Source organism: Lepus europaeus, chromosome 4, assembly GCF_033115175.1.
Source record: "Lepus europaeus isolate LE1 chromosome 4, mLepTim1.pri, whole genome shotgun sequence".
Lineage (NCBI taxonomy): Eukaryota > Metazoa > Chordata > Mammalia > Lagomorpha > Leporidae > Lepus > Lepus europaeus.
The window spans coordinates 132,804,108-132,829,842 of NC_084830.1; the positions used below are offsets into that span (position 1 = coordinate 132,804,108).

General features: G+C 48.1%; 2 protein-coding genes across 3 annotated transcripts in view; one reads left to right on the forward strand and one right to left on the reverse strand.

Moving 5' to 3' along the window:
• Positions 1-12,148, forward strand: part of DPYSL3 (dihydropyrimidinase like 3) — a 118,788-nt gene extending 106,640 nt beyond the window's left edge. The window contains exons 8-14 of one of the 2 annotated variants that reach the window (XM_062188885.1): positions 342-462; positions 4,225-4,381; positions 5,018-5,159; positions 6,592-6,762; positions 7,846-8,025; positions 9,894-10,056; positions 11,619-12,148. In XM_062188885.1, coding sequence (XP_062044869.1) covers positions 342-462; positions 4,225-4,381; positions 5,018-5,159; positions 6,592-6,762; positions 7,846-8,025; positions 9,894-10,056; positions 11,619-11,707 — 1,023 coding nt within the window. In that variant the 3' untranslated portion in view covers positions 11,708-12,148. The remainder of the gene's footprint in view (positions 1-341; positions 463-4,224; positions 4,382-5,017; positions 5,160-6,591; positions 6,763-7,845; positions 8,026-9,893; positions 10,057-11,618) is intronic. The other variant, XM_062188886.1, reaches the window with a different exon arrangement.
• An 8,778-nt stretch (positions 12,149-20,926) lies between these two features.
• Positions 20,927-25,735, reverse strand: part of STK32A (serine/threonine kinase 32A) — a 130,612-nt gene continuing 125,803 nt past the window's right edge. Inside the window, exons 11-12 of the mRNA XM_062189729.1 lie at positions 21,709-21,773; positions 20,927-21,020 (exon numbers count right to left, since the gene is read on the reverse strand). Coding sequence (XP_062045713.1) covers positions 20,927-21,020; positions 21,709-21,773 — 159 coding nt within the window. The remainder of the gene's footprint in view (positions 21,021-21,708; positions 21,774-25,735) is intronic.

Here is a 25,735-nt window from a genome sequence, read left to right on the forward strand (position 1 = left end):
TAGCGGACGGAGAAGCTAGCTGGAGGTGCAGCTAGGAACCAGAGGGTCTCTGCTGGGGACCCAGGCTGTCTAATCTCACATCCTCTTGGCCATCTGGCCTGACCATGCCAAGGCAAATGCAGGGAGGGCTTGAAATTCAATACATCTATAGCAGGCTAATGTTTTAGTGGATAATCTGGTGTGGCCTGCAAATGTAATAAATATCCAAATGGCCCTTGGCAGAAAAAGAAAAAAAGGTCCCCCACCCCTGCTGTAGGCTTGTAACCAATTTGTGGAGGGGAGGGAATGACGAGTGTGAGAGGTGCGTGCTCCTAACGATTCCTGGGCGCTCTGTCTTGCAGCTGGAAGCCGAGGCTGTGTTCCGTGCCATCACCATTGCCAGTCAGACCAACTGCCCGCTCTACGTCACAAAGGTCATGAGCAAGAGTGCGGCTGACCTCATCTCACAAGCCAGGAAAAAAGGTGATTTGTGCTCCCTAGCCCTCGCTGTGTGGCCCTTCCCTCCCTGGCCACCCTGGGAAGCATGGATGGTGTCTGTTTTGCTTGTTGCCTTGCTGTCCAGGAAGCCCCTTTCCGCACCCAGGATCCTGGGATTTCTCCCACTCATTGTGTAGGTGGGGCTTACGAAGCATGAGTGGTTTGCCCGGGCTGACCCAGCTTGAACCATTCTTCTGAGTCTCGGCGCATCTTCTTTCTTCCCTGTGACCTTTCGTTCTCAGTTCACATCGTCTGAGCTTTATGAATGGACACATTAGTCCAGGTTATCTTGGGCGAAAAAGCCAAAGTTCCAACTCACACTGACTCAAGCAAGCCAAGGCAAATGATGGGTTGTGGGTACGGTTGGATCAAGGAGTTTCAACAATGTTATTAGGGCTGTGTCCCTCTTATTCCTTCCTTGACTCCTCTCCTTTCTGATGGCTTAACTCTCATTATGACGTTGACAGTAATAAATACCAGGGGGTACCTGTTGTCCCCAGTCCTTAGGGGCACAGTGGGGTTGTAGAGCTGCAGCAGATGTCCCAGGGGCACCGTCATGCTCGTGGTGTGGGTCAGGTGCTCATCCCTGAACCTGCCCTGGGATGGTGTCACCTGGCCGGGTTGGAGGGCAGAAGGCAGGCGTCGGATGACAGCATCAGAACCACAGAGGCAGGCACAGGTGGTTTTAGAAAGAGTTGAGCAGGTCTGCAGAGCGGGTCTGCCTTCACACCCCAGGGCCACCTCCCTGCCACCTTCTTGCGTTTGCTGCTCCTCCCCGCTGCTGGGCTCCATTTGCCCGTCTTGAGCTTCGCTGCTGTTTCCTCCTGGGTCGGAGCTTTCTTTTCCCTCTCGGTCCCTGTGCTCACAGGCAGAGCAGTGGGCTCAGCTGAGAGGTCGGGATGAAGGGCAGAGTGTTCCTGAGAAACTGGGCTCTGGATGTGGTCATGAAAGAGGATTTACAAGGCTTGGCTGTACCAGTGCTGCCAGCGGCCTTCCGCTGCGGGGGAGACCCACGGTGGGTGATTCATCCCCTCATCTGGTCTGTAAGATTCCGTGTGAGTGACTGGGGCAGCTAAGAATAGTCCCAGCCGTGTCTGCTGACCTGAGTGTACGGCTGCCTGGCCTGCGGACCAGGGGTGACCCTCTTCTTCTAGAAGGATTTTCCTAGTTGTCTAAACAGCCGTCCTAGCTGGGGGGCAGGGCTCTGGAGTATCTCCTTCCGCACCTGTTCAAGCGAGCCTGCTGTCCTGTGCTCTCTCTCTCACCTTCTACATCTCTCAGCTGACGTGTGTGGCTGCTCCTCTGAGTGGGAGTTATAGGATAAGAACCAGGGAGGCAGCTCACCAGTTGTTTTACACATTCTGGGAGAAAGACAAAAAAGAAAAAAAAAAAAAAAAGAAGCTTGAGTACATGAGGGCTGCACTGCCCCTGCCACACATCTCTCTCCATGTCCCTCGCCATGCTCACCCTCTCATTCCTCCTGCTGATGGCCCCTTCTGCCTGGCACCCAACCTCAGGATGACCCAAGGGCCCTGTGGACCAGGTGCTTCAGTTGCATGCTCGTCTTCGTTCAGGCTTCATGGAGAAAAATTCCTCTTCTTTGTCCCCGCCTCACGATTCTCTGGCAAGGAGAGTGAGGTCCACTGTGTCTTCAAGTTGGAAGGGAGGTGTTATTTCAGTGATGAAAACCTCGCTGCTGAGAATGAGGCCGGTCAGCATCTCCTGAGCTGCTCTCCTCAGGCCAAGAGTGCAGAGCATTCTGAGCAGGGCCACAGTAGGCGGCAGGTGACTGTCGCCGTCCCCGTGTGTCTGATCTCCAGCCACCCATGCTCTCTACCAACACTGCATGGCTATTCAGGCTCATGTTAGGAAACCGCAGTGTAATGAGGGCCAACTCTGTGAGGAGTCTGCAGAAGCTCGGAGAAATGCCTATTATGAAAAAACACTATGCATGGATTTCAAAATGTTTTCATCATAGTAAACTTAGCTTTTACTTGCTTCCTTTCAGAACTTTGTGAAGTATCATTGTATACCCAACATTGAGAAAGATTAATTTATTATTGTGTGTAAATCTCAAAGAACTCTAAGAGATAGGTATTATTATCAGCCTTCTGGAGATAAAGAAATTGAAGCACACCTAGCTGGGAGAGCTGCTTCAAACCCATAGAGAACAATTATCCTTGCTTAATCTCCACTTCCACGCAAAGGTAGTACAGAAGAAGAGTTCTTTGACTTAAGCTGTGTCTGTCCACAGTAGTTGAGTTCTTGCCTTGAGTCCTGTTTCATCATGTCTTTCTAGTCATGTATGCTTTTTTTTTTTTTTAACTAAATACTGAAGAGCTCTTGAAATTCTCATCAGTTACATGTGGATCCTTTATATTGCCACCCCAAACATCAAGGCTGTCCTGTAAGAATCATTGCTACTGCTTCCTTCTTTCATCCAGGGCAGACATTGCTAATCAATCATGAATCTTTTCTAGTGAGATGAGAGCATTATTACAGTTCTTTCCTACATGGAATTCCAGGTAACCATCAGTGGTGAATTGTAGTTGAAACAAGACAAAACCTACTTAATTATCCTGGCTGTGAAAGATACAGGTCAGAAGGTAGAGAATCCCAGGGCTGAACAGTGCACCTTTGGCCCAAGATGCTGGCCTACAGAAACTTGGTACCAACCGTCTATGGGGCAGCATTCGCCTTCTGTATCACTCTCCCTTTGTCTTCAGTTAGCTCAACAAAACCTCTTGTATTTTCCAATATCCTTCTCCCTTCCCTGTGTTTTGGACTCTTAAGCTACTAACTCCTGACACAGTCCAGATATGTCCTGGATTATTGGGTTGCTTTGGGTAAGTCTCTCCTTGCCTTGGACTAAGGAGTAACAAACATAATGAAAACTCATGAGAGAGGCCAACATTGTGTCACAGTTGTTTAACCAGTGGCCTGCAACCTCAGCATCTCAGATCAGAGTGCAGATTGGAGTCCCAGCTGCTCTGCTTCTCATCCAGCTTCCTCCTTATGCGCCTGGGAAAGCAGTGGAAGATGGCCATGTGGGAAACCAGGATGGAGTTCCTGCCTTGCTGAAACCTGGCTGCTGGAACCCTTTGGGGAGTAAACCAGCAGATGGAAAATCTCTCTTTCTGTTTCTCCTGCCTCTGTTGCTCTGCCTTTCAAATAAATAAATAAACTTTTAAAAAGGGCAAATCTCCTGAGTGCCTCTGATCCACAGGAATACATTCTACTTTACGGAACCAAAGCATGTCCTGTAAGGGGCGGTCCTAGCCATTCCCAGTGTTGTGGACACATCTCATTCCTGTCCTGGAAAAGAGTAGGACATAAAGAACTCAGCATTTACTGAGCACGTGCTAAGTGCCAGATCCTTCACTCCTCACAAGCCCGAGAAGTAGCATCATCTCATTGCATCAATTCTGGGGTGTAGCTGTTTCACATTTTAGTCTTTCTGCAATGAGGGTGCATCTTGTAATAAACGTGTACTTTTCCTTTATTTTCATTTGCTTCAAATTTTAACCTGCCTCAAAGTTTGAGAATTAACACCACATCTTCCAACTGATGACTACTTCTACTGTAAGGGCTACAGTTAGCATATAGAAAAGCAGTCTTAGAAAAGATACAAACATGGACTTGAACCCAGGTCTGCCTTGGTCTGCTTGGGAACTGTGATTAAATATTCTAGGCCCAGTGCAGCACATATAGATGCAGACTCATTGCCCAATTTCCTGCCCTTTCCAGGAAATGTGGTCTTTGGTGAGCCCATCACTGCCAGCCTTGGCATAGATGGAACCCATTACTGGAGCAAGAACTGGGCCAAGGCAGCTGCGTTCGTGATGTCCCCGCCTCTGAGCCCTGACCCGACCACCCCGGACTACATCAACTCCTTGCTGGCCAGGTTGGTGCAGGAATGCCAATTGGCAGGTGTTCTGTGGAAACACCCTGGAGTGAGCTTCCTGGAGGGCAGGGGCAGTCCTAGCCACCAGCTGGAGTGGAGTGCACAGAACATGGGTGCTTCTCCATCGACTTTTAAGTGATAATACACTAGGACTATTAATGACAGTAATAGCAGTTAATACCTGTTATGTGCCAAACCCTATGGCGAGAATACGTGCCTGATCTTGACTTTACAAGTGAGGCACTGCTGTCGACATTTGACAGATTAGGCAATGGAGCGTCAGAGAGGCCAGATCATTTGCCTGCGTTCCAATAGCTGCTCATGATGACACAACCCAAATTATAGGGAAACTCACTGTCACTGCTCTCTGCAGCCTGTAGGGTCATGTCCTCACTCACTCAGATCCCTTTGATTTTGCTATAAACGGTGTGATCTGATCCCAGCCCTGCACTCTCCAAGCGGAGTAACCAAGCCCAGAGGGGAAGAAACTCACCCAAGCTCAGACTGCTAGTAAGACGGAGGGGGGATTCACACTAAGGAGTCAGACCCCAGACCCTCACTCAGGACCTAGGCCTCAGGCCCCCTCCTGCCTGCAGCCAGCCGCCCTGTTCACGTGGAGCTTTTCTCCTTTGCCAGTGGGGATCTGCAGCTCTCTGGCAGTGCCCACTGCACCTTCAGCACTGCCCAGAAGGCGATCGGGAAAGACAACTTCACAGCCATCCCCGAGGGCACCAATGGTGTGGAGGAGCGGATGTCAGTCATCTGGGACAAGGCCGTGGTAAGGCACCGTGGTTCGGGGAGGGTGGCCAGGGCCAGAATGCCTGTGGGCCAGATCAGAGCCTGCTGCCCCTCACTGCGCCAGAGCTATGCTCCCGCTAGGTGTTCTGGGTACACGTGAGCTCTGCTACCTGCGGAGGTGGCCCAGGTGCTTCAGGAATCTTGGGTCTGGGATTCTGAGGAGGCCACTTTATGTGGACTGCACAGGGCTAGGATGAGACAGACAGAGCTCCTGCATCTGGCTGTGGGAATGGCTGTGCTGAAAACAGCCGAATTCCTTCTTGTTTGCAGAGTTTCATGACTTCTTTTAAAGGGCCAGATAGCACCCTGGGAAATGGAAACACCCTAAAGTCTTCTTCCCCATCAAGGATACCCTGCACAGAGGGAGTGTGGTCATCTGAGCAGGGCTTGTCTATCTCTGTCTCCTGGCGAGTGACCTGGTCTTGTTTTCCTGCTTCGTTATCACAAGTGAAAAAAAAAAAAAAACAAAAAAAACAAAATAGCCATGCAGACACTCTCCCAAAGATTTTAGTGACATTCATAACAAACTCATTATTAAGTGGATTGCTCTCTTAAGTTTTATTGTAAAAACTCTACAGACGTTCATATTAGAGCCAAACAGCATGCATGTGAATACTGCTTTATTCATATATACAGTGTGATTTTCTGTTTCCTTTTTTTCTTGCCTCCCAGGGAACTCAAGCTAGGTTTTAAACTCAGTTCTTTCCTTACTTAGGCTTTGTTTTGAGAGGAGGGAAAGTATAAAAGTATGTTTTGGTCTCTTCGCTCACATAGTTAGCACTTGTCTTTTTAAATTCTATTCTATATTTATAAATGATTTAGTGTATATATTCTGGGACTATCTGGAATTGTTAGAAATATTTTTTTTAAATTATCAATATGATACAGGCTCCATAAAGAAGACTTAGAAACCAAATACAAACACATGCATGAAAGAAAATAAAAATATCTTATAATTCCACAATCCAGGGATAACCACTGTCGATTTTGAGTGAGGTTTTTACATTTTTACATATTTCCCTGTATCTATGCAAATACAGACACCTATCTACAGAATGGAATCATGATCGCATCCATGTTTATTATGAACTTTGTGTAATCCTTTTTGGATTTAGAAGAGGTAGATATGTAACTCTGTGTATATCCAGGGAGAAAGGCCTTACCTCCTAGCAATAACTTCTGTTTAAAAACCATGCCTTTAGCCATGTGCCTGGGTGGCCAGAATAGCTCAGCTGATTGCTTTCTTTACCCAGCACGTTGCGAATCTGTGCTCACCGCCTCCGGTTTGGGTCCTTCCCTGTACTTAGGATCCTTCTGAGCTCAGAAGTCCTATTGTGATCAGTATTGCTACAGATGAAGTTATAGATATGGGTATAGTTGTGGTTTTTGTTTTGGTTTATATATTTCAATAGGCCACTGGGAAAATGGATGAAAACCAGTTTGTGGCCGTAACGAGCACAAATGCTGCCAAGATCTTCAATCTGTACCCCCGCAAAGGAAGAATATCTGTGGGTTCTGACAGCGACCTGGTCATCTGGGACCCGGATGCTGTGAAGATCGTCTCTGCCAAGAACCACCAGTCGGTAAGGCTGTGCTGGGCTGGAGGAGTGGAGTACTGGGCCCAGCTGGAGAGTGCAGCCAAGGCGCTGGGTCAGGAGAAACGGGTTTATATGGCGAACCAGGGGAGTTAGGCTAGGACGGTTGCAGTAACCATCCGGCCCCAACTGCTGGTGGCTTAAAACCACTCCTGCTTTCCTGAGTGGGTGGGTCAGTAGTGAGGCTCTGCCCACCCTGGTCACCTGGGGAGTGAGGCTGGAGGTGACCTCACCTTAGCCCGTGATCTCTCGGACTGCTGCGTTTGGGGAACAGGACATCGCAAATATTGTCCCGCCTCTGGAAGCTTCCCTGCCACTTCCGGCCAGTCCTGCTGCCGCACCTGACGTTGAGGGCCAGGAGGCACGGTGGTAACCTCATGCTTAGAAACCAGAACAGGAACTAGCTGGGGAGCACCTCTGCCCACTTCCTCGTGAGGAGTTTCATGTGGAGAATCATCATCAGAGCACAGGACCTACAGAAGGAGGGCTGCGTCCTTGGCAGTGAGAATCGCGAATCCGTTTTCAGCATTGGTATTTCGGGCACTGTGCCTTGCGTAGCTGCTCATATTATTGCCGTTTTGTAGAGAAGGAGGTGGATGCCAGCACTGAAGCCTGGGCATCCTGACCCGGTGTCCCCCGTAAGCACTTTGCATTGACGCCCTTTGCTTGCTGAAGGAGTCAAGAGGTGGGGCGGAATCCCATTTCCGGGTGATGGCCTTTGCTTATGCATTGTGTTATCTCACATTATTTAATTTTGCCCTAGGGGAGACCTTAGGGTCTTCCCATGCACTCGGTACAAGCCTGCCAAGTATAGCACCCTAATGGCTGGCAGCTTCTCCTTGGACACTGACAGCCGCGAGAGAGCCTCTCACTTGCAGACCTCAACAGAGACTGGACACGGCTGTTTGCTAGGAAGTCCAGGCTCTGCCTACCCAGCCCGTGTCTCCTGGGGCCTCCTCCCCTCTGCAATCTTGCAGATAGAAATCGCAAGCCTTTCCCGGCCACACTGAAGGCAGGGGGCCCTCCCTCCGCCCTCCCTCCCCCATCCACAGCTTTGCCTCCTGTCTCTAGGCAGCGGAGTATAACATCTTCGAGGGGATGGAGCTGCGTGGGGCTCCTCTGGTCGTCATCTGCCAGGGCAAGATCATGCTGGAGGACGGCAACCTGCACGTGACCCAGGGGGCCGGCCGCTTCATCCCCTGCGGCCCGTTCTCCGACCACGTCTACAAGCGCATCAAAGCCAGGAGGAAGGTGAGCGCCAGAGGCGGGAGAGGGGCTACGCGGTGCATTCGGGCCCAGGAAGGGGCTGGGTGCTCTAGACCCTCGCAGAGGAGTCCACGACAACAGCTGTGCACGCTTCTTGTGCTACACAAGGGCGTTCTGAAAAAAATGTCTGTGGCCACAGCAAGCTCCTTTCAAGTGATTTCTGACCTTTTTATAGTGCAATACCAGTAGGTTTTTATAAAAATAAATTACTCTTAAAGGCTTAAAATAAGAACAGTACACATCTATGAATCCCTGTCCCAGCATGCCTGGTGTTGCTCCAGGAGGAAACACAACTTTTAACCCCTAAGTTTCAAATAAGATCTTATTTCTGTCCCTGATTATCTGTACACACACATAGACACACACACACTCACACTCACACACACACCCGTAACACATCAGCTGCAGTTGGCTTAGGGATAAGCTCCAGAACTTTCTTCCAGCTTCCTCCCCTTCCCTTGACTAACCTCTGGGTCACCTTTGCATAACCTTGAATCTCTTCAAAGCAAAATTAGACCAGACTTGGGAGGGTGGGATTTCAGTTCCACTCAGCAGTTCTGACCCCACAGAGAAGACAATGAAACTTCCCCGGCCACTTCTTTACTCCTGTTACTGTACTTGGATTCGGACTCCGGAAGAATTGATGATCTGGAGTTTTGGGTTTGAGGGAACACAGATCAGAGCATCGCTCCGTGAATGTTAAGCATCTGCCAGTTTGGTAGCTTTGCTTCTGTACCTGCAGCCAAGCCGCTAACTGCGAAGGCGGGCTCTGTGGCGGGACGGCCCCGGAGCCTCCTGGTGCTGCATTCTGCCCTGCCCGGCGCCTCCCACAGCCTCTCCTCCTGGCCTTGCCTTTGGGCGGTCCTGAGAAATGGGTGGGGATTGTGTGCCATTGCCTCGGTGGTCTTGAAGGGTTTGTCTAATAGACTGTAAGCCCCTTTGGGGGAAGCACCATGTTTCCCATATTGTAAACCCCAGCCCCTGACAGGAGGCCTAGCACGGGGCACACACTTGTCTGATGATGCTGGCTGGCTCTACAATCCTGGCCAAGTTCACAGGCAGAGGTCAGAGGGGCAGACCACAGACGCTCCTTTCAGACACAGACCCAGAGGGCGGGGCTCCTGGAGATCTCACCCCAGCCTGCACGCATGAACGCCTCTCAGACGCCACCCTCCGGGCCCGTGCTCCCCATGCACTGATGGCCCTTCCCCTTCCGTTCCGTAGCATCTCGGCTCTCTGCACTTGCAGTTCCGCGCTGGCTCTGCTGCCCTGCGTTCCGCTCCTCTGCTTTTCCCAGCCTCCTTCTCCCCCAACCCTAGCCCGTAAGAGGGTTCTTTGATTCTTGCAAAGCAGGCTCAGATTTTGAAGGGCCTTCACGGGCCACCTCCTTACTCTGCCATGACATCCTCTTTTCTTTACTCTGCTTCTCCTTTCCTTTAAGAATCTTCATTATTATTTATTAATTTATGTGACAGACAGCGAGGTCGGTCTTCCATCGCTGATTCACTCCCCAAATGGCCACAACAGCTGGAGCTGGGCTGATCCAAATCCAGGAACTGCTTCCAGGTCTCCCATGTGGGTGGCAGGAACCCAAGCATTTGGGCCATCTTCTGCTGCTTTCCCAGGCCATCAGCAGGGAGCTGGATTGGAAGTGGAGCAGCTGGGACTCGAACCGGCATCCATGTGGGATGCCAGCACCAGAGGCAGAGGCTTGGCCCACTGCACCACAGTGCAAGCCCAGTATTATTCCATGACTCCCCCTGTGAATGCTGTCTACTCTTAGACTTAGGCTACCTAGAACAGAGGCTGCGTTGTGCATGAGTGAGCGGTAACGTGTGTTTCTCTGGCTACAGATGGGAGACCTGCACGCAGTCCCCAGGGGCATGTACGACGGGCCCGTGTTTGACCTGACCACCACCCCCAAAGGGGGCACCCCTGCGGGCTCTACCCGCGGCTCTCCCACGCGGCCCACCCCACCCGTGAGGAATCTCCATCAGTCGGGATTTAGCCTGTCAGGTGAGTCGGGGCCAGCTCTGGAAGGGCGGGAGCAAGGGGAAAGACGAGATCGGTGCTCTGTACCTGGAGGGCGACGCCAGCGGCTGCCCGTCATGCGTTTTGCAGCCCACGGTGGCATTGTCTTGGGCCAGCAGGCAGATCTGCTGAGTCAGCTAGGGGTCCTGGTGAGAAAGTGAGCCGGGGCGGTCAGGGTTAACGATCAGGCTGAAGTGATGAGAGATTCCACCTAGAGATCACAGCTGCTTGCATGGCAAGCGGGGCCGGGGCACTGCCTTCCAATACCATTCATCACAGTCTTCTGCATCCGCCTATGAGAACTGTACGATGTATTGTGCGTTCTCAGTTTCCCCAGGTGAAAAGAAGGCTCCGATGATTTAAATAATCAAATTGCAATCTCTTCTTCAAACCTTGGATTTTTATTACATTCTCCCCTCCTGGGTGTTGACAGTAAGGTTAACCATATCACTTGCTGATTGAACTTCTGCCATGTGTTTGCTGTCTCATCAACCTTACCTATTCTTTAAGAACTCGGAAATAAAAAGAAAATAAGTATCTAGTTGCCCCATAGCCAGTAGTCTTAAAATGGTGAAAAATAGAGAATTTTGTTTTGATGATGAATGATTTAAATGGGAGGGGACCAAGATAAAAAGGAAGGAAAGATGTATTTATTTAGAGGGGGAAATTGCTGTATCTGGGGATAGCAAGAGCAGTAAGGAGTAGGGGAAACTGGAAAACAGGAAGAAGGGAAGACCAAGGAAAAGACCTGGAGGGTTTGAGGTGCCTGGGCCAGCGGTTGCACTGCGCTAGCAGCAGTGAGTGGTGTTGGTGTTTCTGTTTCTGTTGTTCCCTGGCTACCATAATCATTACACTTCGACAACTTCCTTTCGGAGTGACATTGCCATAGCCACGGGATCTGACCGTCACCGCGGGGAACTGGGAGGCCTTGGGCCGGTTTCCTCCCTGAAACTCAGGGCTGTGCCCAGGCATCTCCTCTGTAGAGCAGGAACAGTTGTCCCTGCCCCAAAAGGAGTGGCGGGGACTCAGTGGGACCATCTGTGTGGTTCCCAGGGGTGGGGATCCTGCGATCGGCGGGCCATGGAAGGCCCACGAAATCGTGTGGTCTGGCCCTGCCAAGGCAAACACAGGCAGGACTGGACATCCCGTAAATCTCTAGTGGGCTCATTTTCAGTTGATAATTGTGTATGGCCTGGGAATGATGTTAGAAATACCCAAGCAGCCCTGGCAGAAGCAAGGCCCCCACCCCTGCCCGGCCGGCCCCAGGGAACGCAGGCTGCTCCCTTTCATAGCACAGTCATTGTTCCTCTTGCTGCTACTATTATTGTGCCAAGGGTCAGGTGAAATTGTTGATTGGCTTTTCTTATCAGAGGGTAGTTTTGGAGATTGGGGGGTATGACATGTCTAGAAGACCCGACTCGGGTGGAAGGTTCGTGGGAGAGGAGGCCAGGAAGGCATTTTGCAGTCTTAAAATTAATCCATTTTCTCTTCTGTCCACACCCTTCTCCTTCTCTCTTCTCTCTCTGGGACTTTGTCTCCAACCACAGGCACTCAAGTGGATGAGGGGGTCCGCTCAGCCAGCAAGCGCATCGTGGCGCCCCCCGGAGGCCGTTCTAATATCACATCCCTGAGTTAAGCCACCCCTCGCCGAAGAAGGGGCAGAAGAGATTTTTTTCTGAAGCCAAAATGGTACATCGATATTTAAGAAGGAAAGCGAATCCAAACGATTGCGATCTAAAGAATCAATAAGCCTCAAGCCTTATGTTTCTCCAATGTTACGCTCGCTTGCCTAGCTTTACGAATATTGCTTTGTTTTCTGTTTATGCATAACCTTGATTTCTTTGATCCCCTCTCCCCATTTACATGCATGCAGTCAGACAGGCCAGTAAGGTAACGGCGTCTGCTATATTATAGTGTTGAGAGCGTGTGTAGTGCCGCATCTTCCGACAAGGGGACTGACAAGCTGGCATGGCAGGGAAATGAACAAAAGGGACCCAGGTTACTCGCGGTGAGTGGGGTGGTGGGCGCCCAGAGCGAGGTGGAGGGCACAGAGGGGCTAGGGTAGGGTGTGCCGGAGGGAGGCGGGTGGGCGGGGTGAGCGGTAGGGGTGTTATGTCTTGTGTTGATGACATACATTGATGTCCATGGAGGACAGCCACTGGTGGTCACTGTCTCTTCATCATGGTCCCCTTATCTGCAGAGAAAGCAGGCAGTCTCTGGGCCTTGGACTTTGTCATGTCCCCTCCTAATAGGTTTTGTTTCTTGGAACACTTATTAAAATGCCAAACCCAGTTGATTTTTAGTTTCTACCTTCTTGATTTTATCTTGTTTGCTTGGCCTCTTACTGAGTGTTGCTTTCACATCTTCCTCTTTCCTGGGCTGGGAAGACACGGAGGTGGGAGACACACTTCTCTCCTCTTGGCCTGCCTGCCTCTTCGGTGCTCTTAAAAGGTAACAGCTGAGAACACAGCCCAGGGCCTTGGGTGAGGGCAGCCTCAGCTTAACTACACCTTCCTGGGAGCAGGGCCTCACCTGCACCTTCCTGTCTTTGCAAACGGAGGCGAGCAGGCGTGTCTGGCGGCCCGCGTTGGGACTGTAGCTGTGGTAGAGCAGAAAGAAGGGCCTCTTGCCGGAGGTGAGTGTTTGCTCCTCTTGGTCTCCTGTGAGCTGGGCACAGGCAGGATGGAATGGGTCTCTCTTGTTTTGCAAGTTGACTGTGTTAGGTGTTCCCTAACTTCTGCGACCTGTAGGTGATCTTGGCTTACATGGGCGTCAAGCAAGGACTGGGGGAAAGTGGGTGAGGCAGAGGTAGCAGATTGTGTGGCCCTGCCTGGTTGTGTTTTTCAGTGTCAACCCATCTGTTGCCGGTTCTGTTATCAGACCCTTGCGAGGAACTCTTTTAGTCCTGAGATCTCCCACAGAGGGTGGAAAAGTGATGTGGTGCAGCCCTCCTGTGGGAACGCAGAGAGGAAAGTAGCGCGGGGCGTTTGCACCCCCTCCGTCAGTCCCAGATGAGTGTCCATCTGCCCATCGGGCCACTTCTGAGCAAGTTCTTAGTAAGCTCATGTTCAGGAACACATTCTCCTGGGATTGGGCTTCCATGCTCTGTGGGACCCAGCTGGTAGAACCTGTAGCCCCGTGGACTAAGTACTTTGAAGAGAAGAGCAGGTCTCAAACAGCTTTTAAGTGCTTAGGAGAAACCATTATCTCTGGCTGTAGGTTATTAGCTACTTTCTGCTTTAATCATGAAAAACTTTCCCCTCTTCACAAGGACTCTTGCTATTTTAAAGCTTTCATGGTGCTTTTTTTTTAGGGAAACTTAAGCAAAAGGGAAAATGTAGCTCCTAATGCAAAGTTTCGGGGGCCTCTCTTAGAACTCAGAATGACAGTTTCATAGGCAGAGGGAGTTGGCCAGATTGGAAACATATACCTCATTGGCTGGGCTGGGCTTTGGGTTCGCTGCATTCCCGGCCACAGCCACCAGGTGGAGGACAAGACACATAGACTAATCTGAGCATCCACTTCTACACTATCTGCTCTGGGGTTCCCCCGCCTCTGGGGCCACTCATCCCTCCATGGCCTCTCTGTGCCATGAAAATAAATCTGTAGCCAAATTGGTCCTCAGCATTAACACTTGGGTCTTCCCAACTGAAGCATTCAACCAGAACTGTATATTCTACCCCAGGGTTCCCTGCTGTACTAACAATACCTTAATGCCCTTAGGATGAGTGAAAACATCTAAAGAAGCCCAACTTTCTTCATGTACCACCAGTAACTTTCCAAGTATGAAATTCCTGAGAACCCCTAGAAAACTCCCACCGACTTCTTACCACGAGGACTTAGGAATATGTTAGTTCATACTCAGATTCATTCTGTTCTGTAAGACACATCAAACAAACAGCCCTACACAGGTGAAGTTAGGAAAAGGAATGGACAATGAGCCGTGACCCCAGCCCCCCACCCCACCCCACCAACTCGCACACACTGCGTCCCAGAGTGGGAAGGTGCACAGGCCATCTCGTCTCTCTGCCCGGCCCTGCTCTGAGCATGGCCCTGCCCAGCCTCCACCTTCTCATGCTGTCTCTAAAGCCAGGTGCGATCAGTTGGAGTTCATTCTCAGAGGGCACAGGTGCGGTGGTTGAGTAGGTATTTAAGTTGGCCACGCAGGCCGAGAGAGTTCTTTGACTTCTGAGCTTCTAACACCAACAGCATCATAAGCTTCCCTAAAGGGGTTTCTTCCAAAGTCCAGTGCTCCTTTGGCCCTTGAATTCCTGACTAGCCCTCTTCTCTTCTGCAAAGGCCTGCATGCCAAGCCTGCACTTGGGCTCCCCCTGAAATACCTTTCCAACAGGGCAGCCCGTTCCCAACTTTGGATCTTGCCACAGCTTCCAAGACCTTCTCCTCTGGGCAGCTCCAGCTTGAGTCCCTGATGCACTGCAGGGCTGCCCTGGGCAGCCCAGCGTTCATTGTTAAGTTCCCTCCTTGAAAACTGGTGTGTGGGTGTTCAGTTCTGTGTCTGGTGAATATGGACAGACAGTAAACCTCCCTGTGATCTGTGCTAGCTGTGAGGCAGTTCTGCGATCCCCAGAGCTGTTTGGTTTGAACCGTGAAGAAAACTGTGTTTTGAGTTTAGCTAAGATTAAAGGAAACATTCATCCAGTGACTGTTACTGTAAACATGGTTATTAAAATAACTAAAATCACAAACACAATGCTTCGGTCTACTCTGTGTGGTGTGCCTTTTCACTTACCGTAACAAGATTGTGTAATAAAACCAAAAGGGTTCGTAAGAGGGATGGTCTGATATTGACAGTTATCTGGGGAGAACTTGTTGGGGGAGTGTTATGGCTTTTCCCTGCGGTTGAGTTCATTTTGCCACAGAGTTGGGAGTGTGGTGACCAAAGTTAATGAAACATTGAAGAATGAATAAGGTTGTGCAGGGTTCACTAAATTGAGTCTTCAGGCTGAAGGCATTACCGTTTTGGATAAATCTTGCTGAGTCCAGGACACAGCCTGTGTTTCTTTTTTACAGTCATCGCCTTAAGTCTTAGTGTCAGGTTGCTTTATAAGCATTTTCTGCCTTTTCCTAAAAGTCTGGACTTGGAAATAATTCAACCGAACCATGTGCCTAAGTGTATTCTGTAGCAAACTGATCCCAAGGTATACAATGAGTATTTAAAGTGATTATTTGCTATGTTTACTCTTCTGAGAGCTGTTAGATGTTTACCTAACACCTTGATGACTCTGAGAAATCCTATAATCAAGAAGTCTTTAAGGCTTTTTCCAAATCAGGGTTCCCAGACTTTGCATATTGTACCCTCCTATCCTGTATTATCTTGTAACAGCCCACCACGCTTGTTACGCTAAACCCTTTTGAGGAAACACTGCTGAATCCAGTTCCAATTTGGGAGGTCATTTTTTATTGCAAAGGTTAAACTAGTTTATGAGGGTGGGAAGTGGAGAAGGGAATTTTAAAGTCTGGTGCGACTGAAAAGTTTAGGGATAAATTTGGACAGACTTAAACATAGCCGGATCTGAGTGCTAAACCCGACACCAGAATGGCGCTTCCTCTCTCCCAGCCTCGCCTGCCTTTAGCAGGTGCTTCCTTCTCAGGAACGTCCTTTGTACGTGGAATCAGTCCTGATCACCTGCGGTTACAGGCTTTCCTTTCTCAGCAGACTGAGAGATTCCCTCCATGGGTCAGCCAAAAGATGGATTCTGCATGGTCTGGTTGGGTCACGTGCACACCACTGAACTAGTTTCTGCAGCCCAAGGAGAGCACGGGACTGAGTGTCTATACCTGCTCACACACCCACCCACTGTGAGCCACCTGAGCCACGTGGATCTCAACAGCTCCACTTGTGCGACACCAGAACGGGGATGCATGCTGGGCGGACAGAAACGACAGGCTGCATGCCCTACCCAGGCCTGCAGGGCAGGGCATGTAGATTTTGTTCAGTGATGTGTGTGTGTGAGTGTGTGTGTGCAGGTGGGCAAAGTAATGGAGGAGCCTGAGGATTGCGGTTCTGATGAATTGCTTCTGTGTGATGAGCCCCCTCTTGGTTTGCTGGAACAATGCCTTTGATACAGGGGCGTGGAGTTCTGATACCTTTTAACACAGCTCAGAAACCAGAACAGAAGCTGCTCTGAGCACAAGAAGAATTATTTTACAGTTTTGGGCTCAAGGTTTTATGTTTGATGAGCTAGGATCTGTTGTCCCATTTTATGACTCAAACTTGGGCTTGGGTGAACACGTCTCCCTGCTCATCCTCAGGGCTGGGACTTAATGGTGAAAAGGGTAGAGTTGGCACTCAAAGTGAGCCCAGCATGCAGGACTTTTAAAAAAGTTGGTGGGGGCAGGCATTTGGTGCATTGGCTGAGATGCCACTTGGGAAGCCTGCAGCCCATATAGGGGCCTGATTCGAGGCCTGGACCTACTTTCTATCCAGCTTCCTTCATAAAATGCAGCTTGGGAGGCAGTAGGTGAGGGCTCAAGTACTTGGGTTCCTGCCACCCTTCTGGGAGACCTAAATTGGGAAATAGGTTATTGTCTCTTGGCTTCAGCCTGGCCTAGTCCCAGCTGTTGGTATCATTTTGGTAATGAGTCCATAGGTGGGAGATCTCTCTACTCACTCCCTGCCTCTGTGCATTTCAAATAGAATGAAAATAAGTAAATTGAAAATTATTAAAAGTGGAGACGTGTTGTTGAAAACCGCACGTTGAATTTCACACCTTGCAGATGAGGTATGCAATGACTGAGTCGCAACCAACTGGGCAGGGGATCAGAAGTTTGCATAGTACAAGGGTCCTCTGGTTCCAAAGAACATTCTGGAAACACTTCTCCTTTCACCAACCATGGAGATGGGGACTTAAAAAACCCAGCCTGTGAAGATGACCAGGGTACAGGTAAGGCAGCCAGGACTCTCAGGGTCTGGAGTTGTCCATCCCACCCTTGCTTGGTTGGCTGCCGAGAAGACAATGAAACACTGACTAGGACTTGAAGACTTCCAGGAGTCTGCTCATTTCAGTACCAGCTGGAAAGCCTGTGGCTTGCTGGCTGCTGACCTATTGTGGATCAGGGAGGTATCTGAAAAGGGTCCTTTCTTCTCCTAAGGTAGAGGGTGCTTTAAGCTGCTAGAGTCTGGAGCTGCCTGGTATCTTCTCTCTGAACATGGGCCTTGGAACATCTCCCTGATCATGGGATGGGACAAGACCTTGAGAGGTAGGGGACTGGAGAAAAGAGGTGCATGGGCTGTCCTTGGACTTGAGGTCATGGTTAAAGCAAATTCTGGGCTGTGTCCCCGAGGTGTGACTGCTATAGGGTCAGCTTTTCTAGTTTGTATGCATGTGGACTAGCTGAGTGGTCCTGTATCCTTGGTTCCAGATCACCATCTCTAATGTAGTTGAACTCTGACAAGGGACAGTCCTTACAACAGGACATGGGAGTAAGAACAGTTACCTAAGCAACCCAGTACTACTGCTTGGGAAAACAGTTACACACACATACACACACACATGCATGACAAGGTAGTTCAGGGGCTTCCATTCCCAGAAGACACACAGGCACATGTACATGACATGTGCTACAGCTCAGCAAGCCCTGTGTTGTTCACGGGCTGCCAGATCAGCACAGATAACTGCGGTTGGGATTTTTAATATCTGTTTAATATCAGACACACCGAGCTTGTAATACAATGGGCACAGGCAAACAGAAGTACGAGACGGGATTCTGGGTGGACAGCAAAGAGGAACAACCGGGTACTAAACAAACACAATGCTTTTCACGCCTTTGCACCTGGCTTTTGAAGTGTGTAAGCCTTAGCATTACTGCGGCAGCATCAGCCCCTGCTATGTGATGCACCTTCTTCCTAGTTATTCCTCCATCCAACATCCTCAGAAAAGCTGTGATGATAGAACGGATAGTCATTTCTGGTTACCATTTTTCCTATCAGATGAAAGCTAACCACTAATTAATTAAATTACTATAATTAGTTTAGCGATGCTCTGAGGTGCCTGAAGTTCTTTGCTGCCCTAGCAATGACCTTAACCAAATTCAGTGCTGCCGAAGAGGTATGTTGGCTGCCAGCAGAGCATCTGCCCCCTACCCTCCATGCCAGGAGATGGGAATCGTGGACAAAACCGTGGGGCTCAGATGTCTCTCCCCCTCCCTGGAGGACATAGGGAATGCCAGGAGGAGGGCAGCCCTGCTGCAGTGTTGGGGTTGGGGGGATAACCAGCATGCTTCTGGTCTTCCAGACCTGCTGACAGGTTAGGTGTCTGTACAGGTGAGGGAGGAAAAAGCTGTTAGGAGAAGAAGGTGCCAGGCACACAAGACCGAAGAGTGCAGTAGCACCCTGTTTTCTAAAATCTCATCCCTGAGCCTCGACTGTCATGAATTTAGAGGAGACATGTTCCACCCAGTGGGATGTGAACTTTTAGCCCAACTCATTGCCTAAAACCGAAGCATCATATTTCAGTAACTAACGGTTACCAGAAGGGTTTAGGATTTTTTTTTTTTTTTTTTTTTTTTTTTGCTTTGGTAAGGGTGTTTTGTCCTCAGGTTTAGACGAGTGGTGGGAGGTGCTGAGAACCAGTTTGGATGCTTGGTGTTTGTTTTCGGGCTCTGACTGGAGTCCATCCTACGCTCTGACACTGGGCTTTCTGACCACGGTGGCCGTGGTTCCTGAAGGCCAAGCAGCTCACTGGGATCCGAGTGACAGAATGTATGTTGTTCCTATCCCATTTTAAATTGCATAGATGTGAAACTCTTATGATGGAGAAATGAATCATCCCAGTGCCCTGTGGGAAGCATTGCTCAAAGCCTACCCTCAGGAGGATGCAATTGAGGTGAGACAAAAAGGCAGAGCCAGGGCTGGAAGGGTAAGTCCACAGCACATCAGGACTTGAGGCAAAACCAGTCAATGACAGACATGGAACATGCAAGTGCCCCCATCATTCCTGGGGTTTCCAGCCCAGAACAGAATAGGGTCACCTCTTCAACTCGCCCTCAGGGCAAGTGCTGACAGTTTACAGTGTTGGGAGAAAAACAAAATAGCACAGAGGACAAATAGTGTGTGGGAACTTTTTTTTTTTTTTTTTAAGAGGAACCCAACAGAACAAGAGCTGGCTTTTAACAGTTCAACAAAGATATGGCTGCACGTAGAGAGGCACTGTTCCACAATGGAGCCAGGAACTCTGCACTTACTCAGTGAGCCGAGAACGGTCAGGCTTGGCTGAGGTTCAGCTCTGACTTTCTACCCATGGCTAACTTGGCCCAGAGTGACTTCCCTCCTAGAAGTCTGCTGTAGCAGCAGCCACTCCTAGGGCTTGTGTTTCCACCCACGTGTCTGCCCAGGGGAGAGTGTCTGTCTAGTCTCCTGTGTTGCCAGTTCACTGCCATCTTAGTAAGCCCCATCTTTTCCATAGTCAAGAATGGGCTGCAGTGGTCTGAGTGGCCAACAGCTTAGAACAACCTCCTGCAAAGTCTGTCTTCTCCCTCTACCCAGTGGAATCGGTGGGGTGCCAGAAAAATCATTCTTCTGCAAAGATCCACTGGGTCAGAACCATGGAGTCACCCGTGGACCTCTTTCTTAGGTGAATTAGGCTTTGTGCTTAACAAATAAATAAGGTCTAGAGAAAAAGAAGCAGTGAGACGTCAGTGGTGTTTTACATAATTGGGAATTCTGCTTGCCATTCCTGCAGTAAGCGCCAGGGGGCGGGGGAGGCATGATACCACTGTGCCCATACTCGACAAGAACTTAGACCTCTGGAGTGCGAGAACGATGCTGCTGTTATTCTAGTCTATGAGGACGAGGCTAATCCGTTCAATATCTTAATGCATCTAGTATTAGCCAAAAAGATGCTAAAAATAAAAAATGGAAACAAAAATGACTTGTTTCATTTTCAAGGGGTGACTCACTGTCCTGGGCTTCATTGAGAAAGATAATTCCCTTATGTTAAGGTCATTAGGGATGTTTAAAGGGATAAGTTTTACTGTCTTCCCAATTAACATCTAATTTAGAATATACCCCCGCACACACACCCAATGATGCAACATAGTGTCTTCTGATGCTCCCCAGGGGCAGGTCTCTGCTAATCCTGAGAGGACAATTAGCCCCCAAGGAGCCTGCTTAATGTGACAAGGCAACAGGCAGGCTTGGTGGTGGTGGGGAGAATGCCCTGACAGGTAGTATCTGCTCATTTCTGTGGTGCAAATCCTCTTATCACTAATTTCAAGTCATCAAATTCACTTCACTGGAGAGCCGGTTGGAAAGCAATGTGCACAGCTGGCTCCTGCTGGTAAGAAAGCTGACGTGGTGCTGTGAACCTCTGCTACTTGGAGTCTGATCGCATCCACTTCCTCCTCTTGGAATTCTGTGTCCCTAGCCAATCGGGCTTGGGGATTCTGACCCCTTTATGCAGTGTTGTAGCCCTGAAGAGCCTCACGGAGTCCAGTGTCCATTTGTCACAGTGTAGTTGGAAGGAAAGTAAGTCTACATCCAAACATTCCTTTTAAGACAAAAATCAAGGTTGTTTAGAATGTCAGTTGTAGCGCTAGACAGGAAGGATACAGATCATCTAATGTAACTCTCTCACTGTAGATGAATGAACCAGAACAGAGACAGTGGTTAAGTATTTGCTTGAGGTCACACAATTAGTGGTAAAATTAGATCCCGAGAGTTAGGCCCAGGATATTTTCACTTTATCATGCTTCCTCCTCCAAAAAATAGGCATTCATATTTTCTAAGTCAGAGGTGTGCAGTGGCAAGAACTACTGTCAGTTTTCTTGATGTGTAAAATCAGAAGTTCCTGGCGCACGTGCCAAGAAACGTCCCAAGAAGAAGATGCTGAGATCTCTACAGGCGGTTGTTCTGGCCATCTTCTTCTTGAGGGTGTTTGGTTTGTTCCAAGGCCAGATTTGCTTGCTTTTTATTAAAGTCCCTTTTTACCCTTAAAAGAAAAAGGAAAAAGAGGGCTTTATTCTCTGAAAAGAAATCTATTTTAGCTTTTGAAAGGGTGGCATCATTTCTTATTGTATTTGAAAGGCAGAAGGAGAGAGCTCTTCCATCTGCTGGTTCACTCCCCAGATGCTTGGAACAGCTGGAGCTGGTGTGCCAAGCTGAGCCCTCGACCCTGCAGCTCAATCCAGGTCTCCCACACACATGGCTGGGACCAAAGTTCTTGGGCCATCACCTGCTACCTCCAAGGGTGCACATTAGCAGGAGGCTGGAATTAAAAGTGGAGCTGGGACTTGAACCCAGGCACTCCAATATGGGATGTGGCCATCCTAAGCAGCATCTTAACTGGTGCCCCACACAGCCACCTCAACATGGTAGCATTAAAAACTTGATAAAGAGGTAGAGGTTTGATGCAAGGAAACGCAAAATAGCATTGAATTCACATATTTAAATCCCTATTTTCTTCATAAGTGAAATCTGAATGCTAGGCTGATTTACCTATCAAAATATTTTAATTTTTAGAAGAAAAAAGGTTCCTGAAATTTTCCAAATCTTCAATAACATATTTATATTACTTTTGTCATTAGAAAAAAATTCAATTTAGTGTTAAAAATATATTAAATCTCTGCAGAAAATGAAACACTCCCTTATTTTCTGCTGTCCTCGCAGTAGCTACTTACTTTTCTCTGTTGAAAATAATGAACTCCTTCTGGACAGATTCAAGATGCTCTTGAAGAAGACATGTCTTCCAGGTGAACATTGAAAAAAACAAAGTGTGGTTAGCAGACACATCAGGGTCCTCAAACAGTTGATAGCTTATTGAGTGTCTATTTAATGACTAGGCCAAGTCTAAGAAGCACCAAAGTATATTCAAAAGGGATGCTCTGTGAAGAAGGTTCTGGGAAGAGGCTGGAGTAGGAAGCACCAAAAACCTGTCAACAACTGCACTGGCAGAATGTGCTGCTGGAACTATTTTTTGGAAGAGCCTGGAGCCTATTGAAGGCTTGCAACTTCCAAGAGAAGCTGTGAGCAGCAAAGGGCAATTAATGATCCATTTCAGCTCGTGGCATAGTAGCGGCCACTCACCCCTGGTTAGAAAGCTATGCTTCTTTTCCTGCAGCAGCTTGCATGGGAAATATGGACCATGTCCCCCCAATACTAGGGATCTCTGTTCTGATCGCTGATGGCTGCTTCTGCTCATAGAGGTGAAAAGAGACCAAAGGCCATTCTTGTTGCACCTGCCCATTACTACCAGCCCCTCTCTGCTTAGGCTGAAGGGACTTCCAAGAGACCTAAAGGGCCATCACCCTTTGCTTTCTCCTATCATTTTTTTTTCCCCCCTCTGTTGGGAGTCATACATTAAGGACTAGTCCATTCAAAAACAACTGTGTATATGGGAAAAACTATAAATGGCCATCTATGCCCAGGGAAAGGTACAAGCTCAAAAAAGAACCTAAGAAGATCTCAAGCTTATGCCTAAGGCTAGTCCCAGTACAGAGACAACCTACTATAATAAACAACAAGAAAACCAGAAAACTCTGAGGAAGAGGGAGAACCTGATTTCCAGAGCTATCACTTTATCAGATTCAAATGTAGTCATCAACAACAAAACAATTAAGGTGTAACAAAAATAAATAAATAAAAAATTCACAAAAACTGGTATTTTCCCAGAAACCATCCTTTCATAAGACCTAATAGCAGATCTACTAGACAAAGATTTTCAAGCAACTTGTTAAATAAAAGAAATAAAAATGGAAAAGGTTTAAAAAAAGAACCAAAATGGAAAGGTTAATAAAAAGATAAAAGCCTAATGAGAAAACAAAAAGGCATTCTGGAGTTGAAAAGTATATTTGAGGGGCCAACGTTGTGGTACCATGGGTAAAGCTGCCACCTACAATGTCAGCTCCATATGGGCACCGAATCATGTCCCAACGGCTCCACTTCTGATCCAGCTCCCTGCTAATGCACCTGGCAAAACTGGAAGATGGTCCAAGTGCTTGGGCCCCTGCACTCACATGCGAGACCCAGATGAAGCTCTTAGCTTTGGCCTGGCTCAGCCCTGGTCATTTTGGCCATCTGGAGATTGAACCAGTGGATGGAAGATCTTTCTCTCTCCCAACCCCTCATAACACTTTTAAATAAACATCCTTTTTAAAAAAAGTATAATTGAAATAAATTCACTGGTGGAAATCCAAAGCAGATTTAAGCACGCAAAAGAAAAATTAGAATGGAAACTATCAAGTCTTCAGAACAGGGAGAGAATGGGAAGTAAGCAGAATCCCAGGATCATGTGGGACACCATCATGTAGACCAACATACGCCATGTGGAAATCTCGGAAGGAGAAGAGAGAGAGGAAAAGAAGAAATAATGGTTGAAAATATCTCAAATTTGATGACAGACATGAAGAAAAGGATCCAGGAAGGCCAACAGATTCCAAGCGAGGTGAATCGGAGAAGCCCTTGTTGAGACACATTATAACCATATAGGCTAAGAGGGTATCGAGAAAGCGGCAGGAGAGAAGCCACTTGTCACATACAAGGGATCCTGAATAAGATGTTGAGCAGATTTCTCATCAGAAACTTTGGTGCCTAGAAGGGGGTGGGTATATCCTAACTGCTAAAGAAAAAATAAAAAACTATTAGCACAGAATCCTATATTTGGCAGATCTGTCCTTCAAAAATAAGACACGAAGGTTGAAGGAGCTCATTAGACCTGCCCTGCGAGAAATCTTCGAAGGAGTCTTGCAAGGTGAAATCAAAGCGCATTAGATAGTAACTCAAAACCACAGGAAGAAATAAGGCTCTCAGGGGAGACAAGCACTTTGGGCACGTGTAAAAGGCGGAATTTCCGCAACAACAGTCTGTGGCTTGTTTTTCTTCTTATGTGATGTCAGACACTAATGCATTAAAAATAAGTATTAGTCCAAAAGCTACTATGATTGGAACTTTGGATATTCCACCAGGACTTTATGTATGAATAACCTTAAATAATCTCTCATCACACTGAATTCTGAATAACATGTTCCTCTAAACAACTATCCTGGAGTTCATTAAATATACCTTAGTGCCAGTTGATGGAGCTTTGGTAATTTGTGACTTTCTCATGAGCATACAAAGCCTTTGCTTTAATACAGCACTGCCCCACTTAGAAAATTTGTTGCATCCTAATGAGAAAATTTAATCATAAAAAAGGATAATTGTCAGTCCCAGGATAGTGTCAGATCCATATAAAAAATGTTTTAAAATCTGCAACAATTGCACTTAAAATTATTTCCGATGAAAAATATTGCTTCTTAAGAAAAACAAACCACATTAACTCCCTTTACCTAATTCATATCTAGGAATTAGAATACATTGAGTCCTAAGTACTAGAGAATTTTCTTTCCTGGATGATTGTTTAGGGGACAGGAGAGGAAATTGTAAAAAAGCAGACAAGCTGGGGAATGTAGGGAATGACAGAGAAAAAAACAAAAGACTCCATTGTGTCTGACTCTCAAAGTGAGGTCTTTGTGTCCTGACACTTCCCGGTGTCAGCCATAGGGCATAAAGGACACGATCACCGTAAGCTGCTGAAGTTCCTTGGAGCAGCAGCTTTACCTTATGATTTCAGAAAGTATATATTTTGTTTGTTTGTTTTGACAGGCAGAGTTAGAGAGACAGAGAGAAAGGTCTTCCTTCTGTTGGTTCACCCCCCAAATGGCCACTATGGCCGGTGCACTGCACCGATCCAAAGCCAGGAGCCAGGTGCTTCCTCCTGGTCTCCCATGCGGGTGCAGGGCCCAAGCTCTTGGGCCATCCTCCACTGCCATCCCGGGCCACAGCAGAGAGCTGGACTGGAAGAGGAGCAACGAGGACCGAATCCGGCGCCCCAACCGGGACTAGAACCTGGGGTGCCGGCATGAAAGTATGTATTTTTAACATTAAAAATCAAAGTCATAATCAAGTAAGGTGCAAAAATCCACATGGATTTTTTCCCTATCCTGTAACTACTTTGTTTAAACAAAGATATGAAATGCACACTTGGAGATGAGTCTGTGGTGTGACATCCCATGAGCCCCACCCTGGACCCTTACAGAGTTCCTATTCAGCATGTTCGCCTTCCCCTGCTTTAGATGGGAAACTTCGAGAAATGCAGCTAAATGGGGAAGCCGACAGGAATAGCCAAATGGAAAATATGAAGGGAGGAGGGAGGCAGAAACAATGGAGGCACAATGGGTTGCGTATGGCTAGAGGGGGATTCTGGCTGATAATCCTAAGACTCTTCAAAGATAAGCAGAGTGCACAGTGCTCAGAGGTGGAGACGTCATCAGAAATAGCCGAAGGGTTGACCACCAGTGCAGTCTCAGCAGTCAGAAGAAGAGGACCTAGGTGGTTTGCCTCACAAGGGAAACAGAGTGGCACATTAGTCTTTTTTAATCTATACTTAGAAGACATTGGGCATAAAGGGATAAGGTGGAGAATATTCCAGAAACAAGCAAATAAAACAGCCATATCATATGAGCATGAAAAGAATCATGGGGAAGAAAGACGTTAGGGGCCGAGAAGTAGCAATGCGAAGCACAACCAACAGCTAGCATTTTTCCAAGCATTTGGTTTGTAATAACTTACTGAGAATGGGTCTAGGAAGCAGTACAAACATGAATTCCCCTTTACAAATGGCAGAGATTGAGACATGGGAAAAAAGACGAAGCTTCAGTATTGATCTGG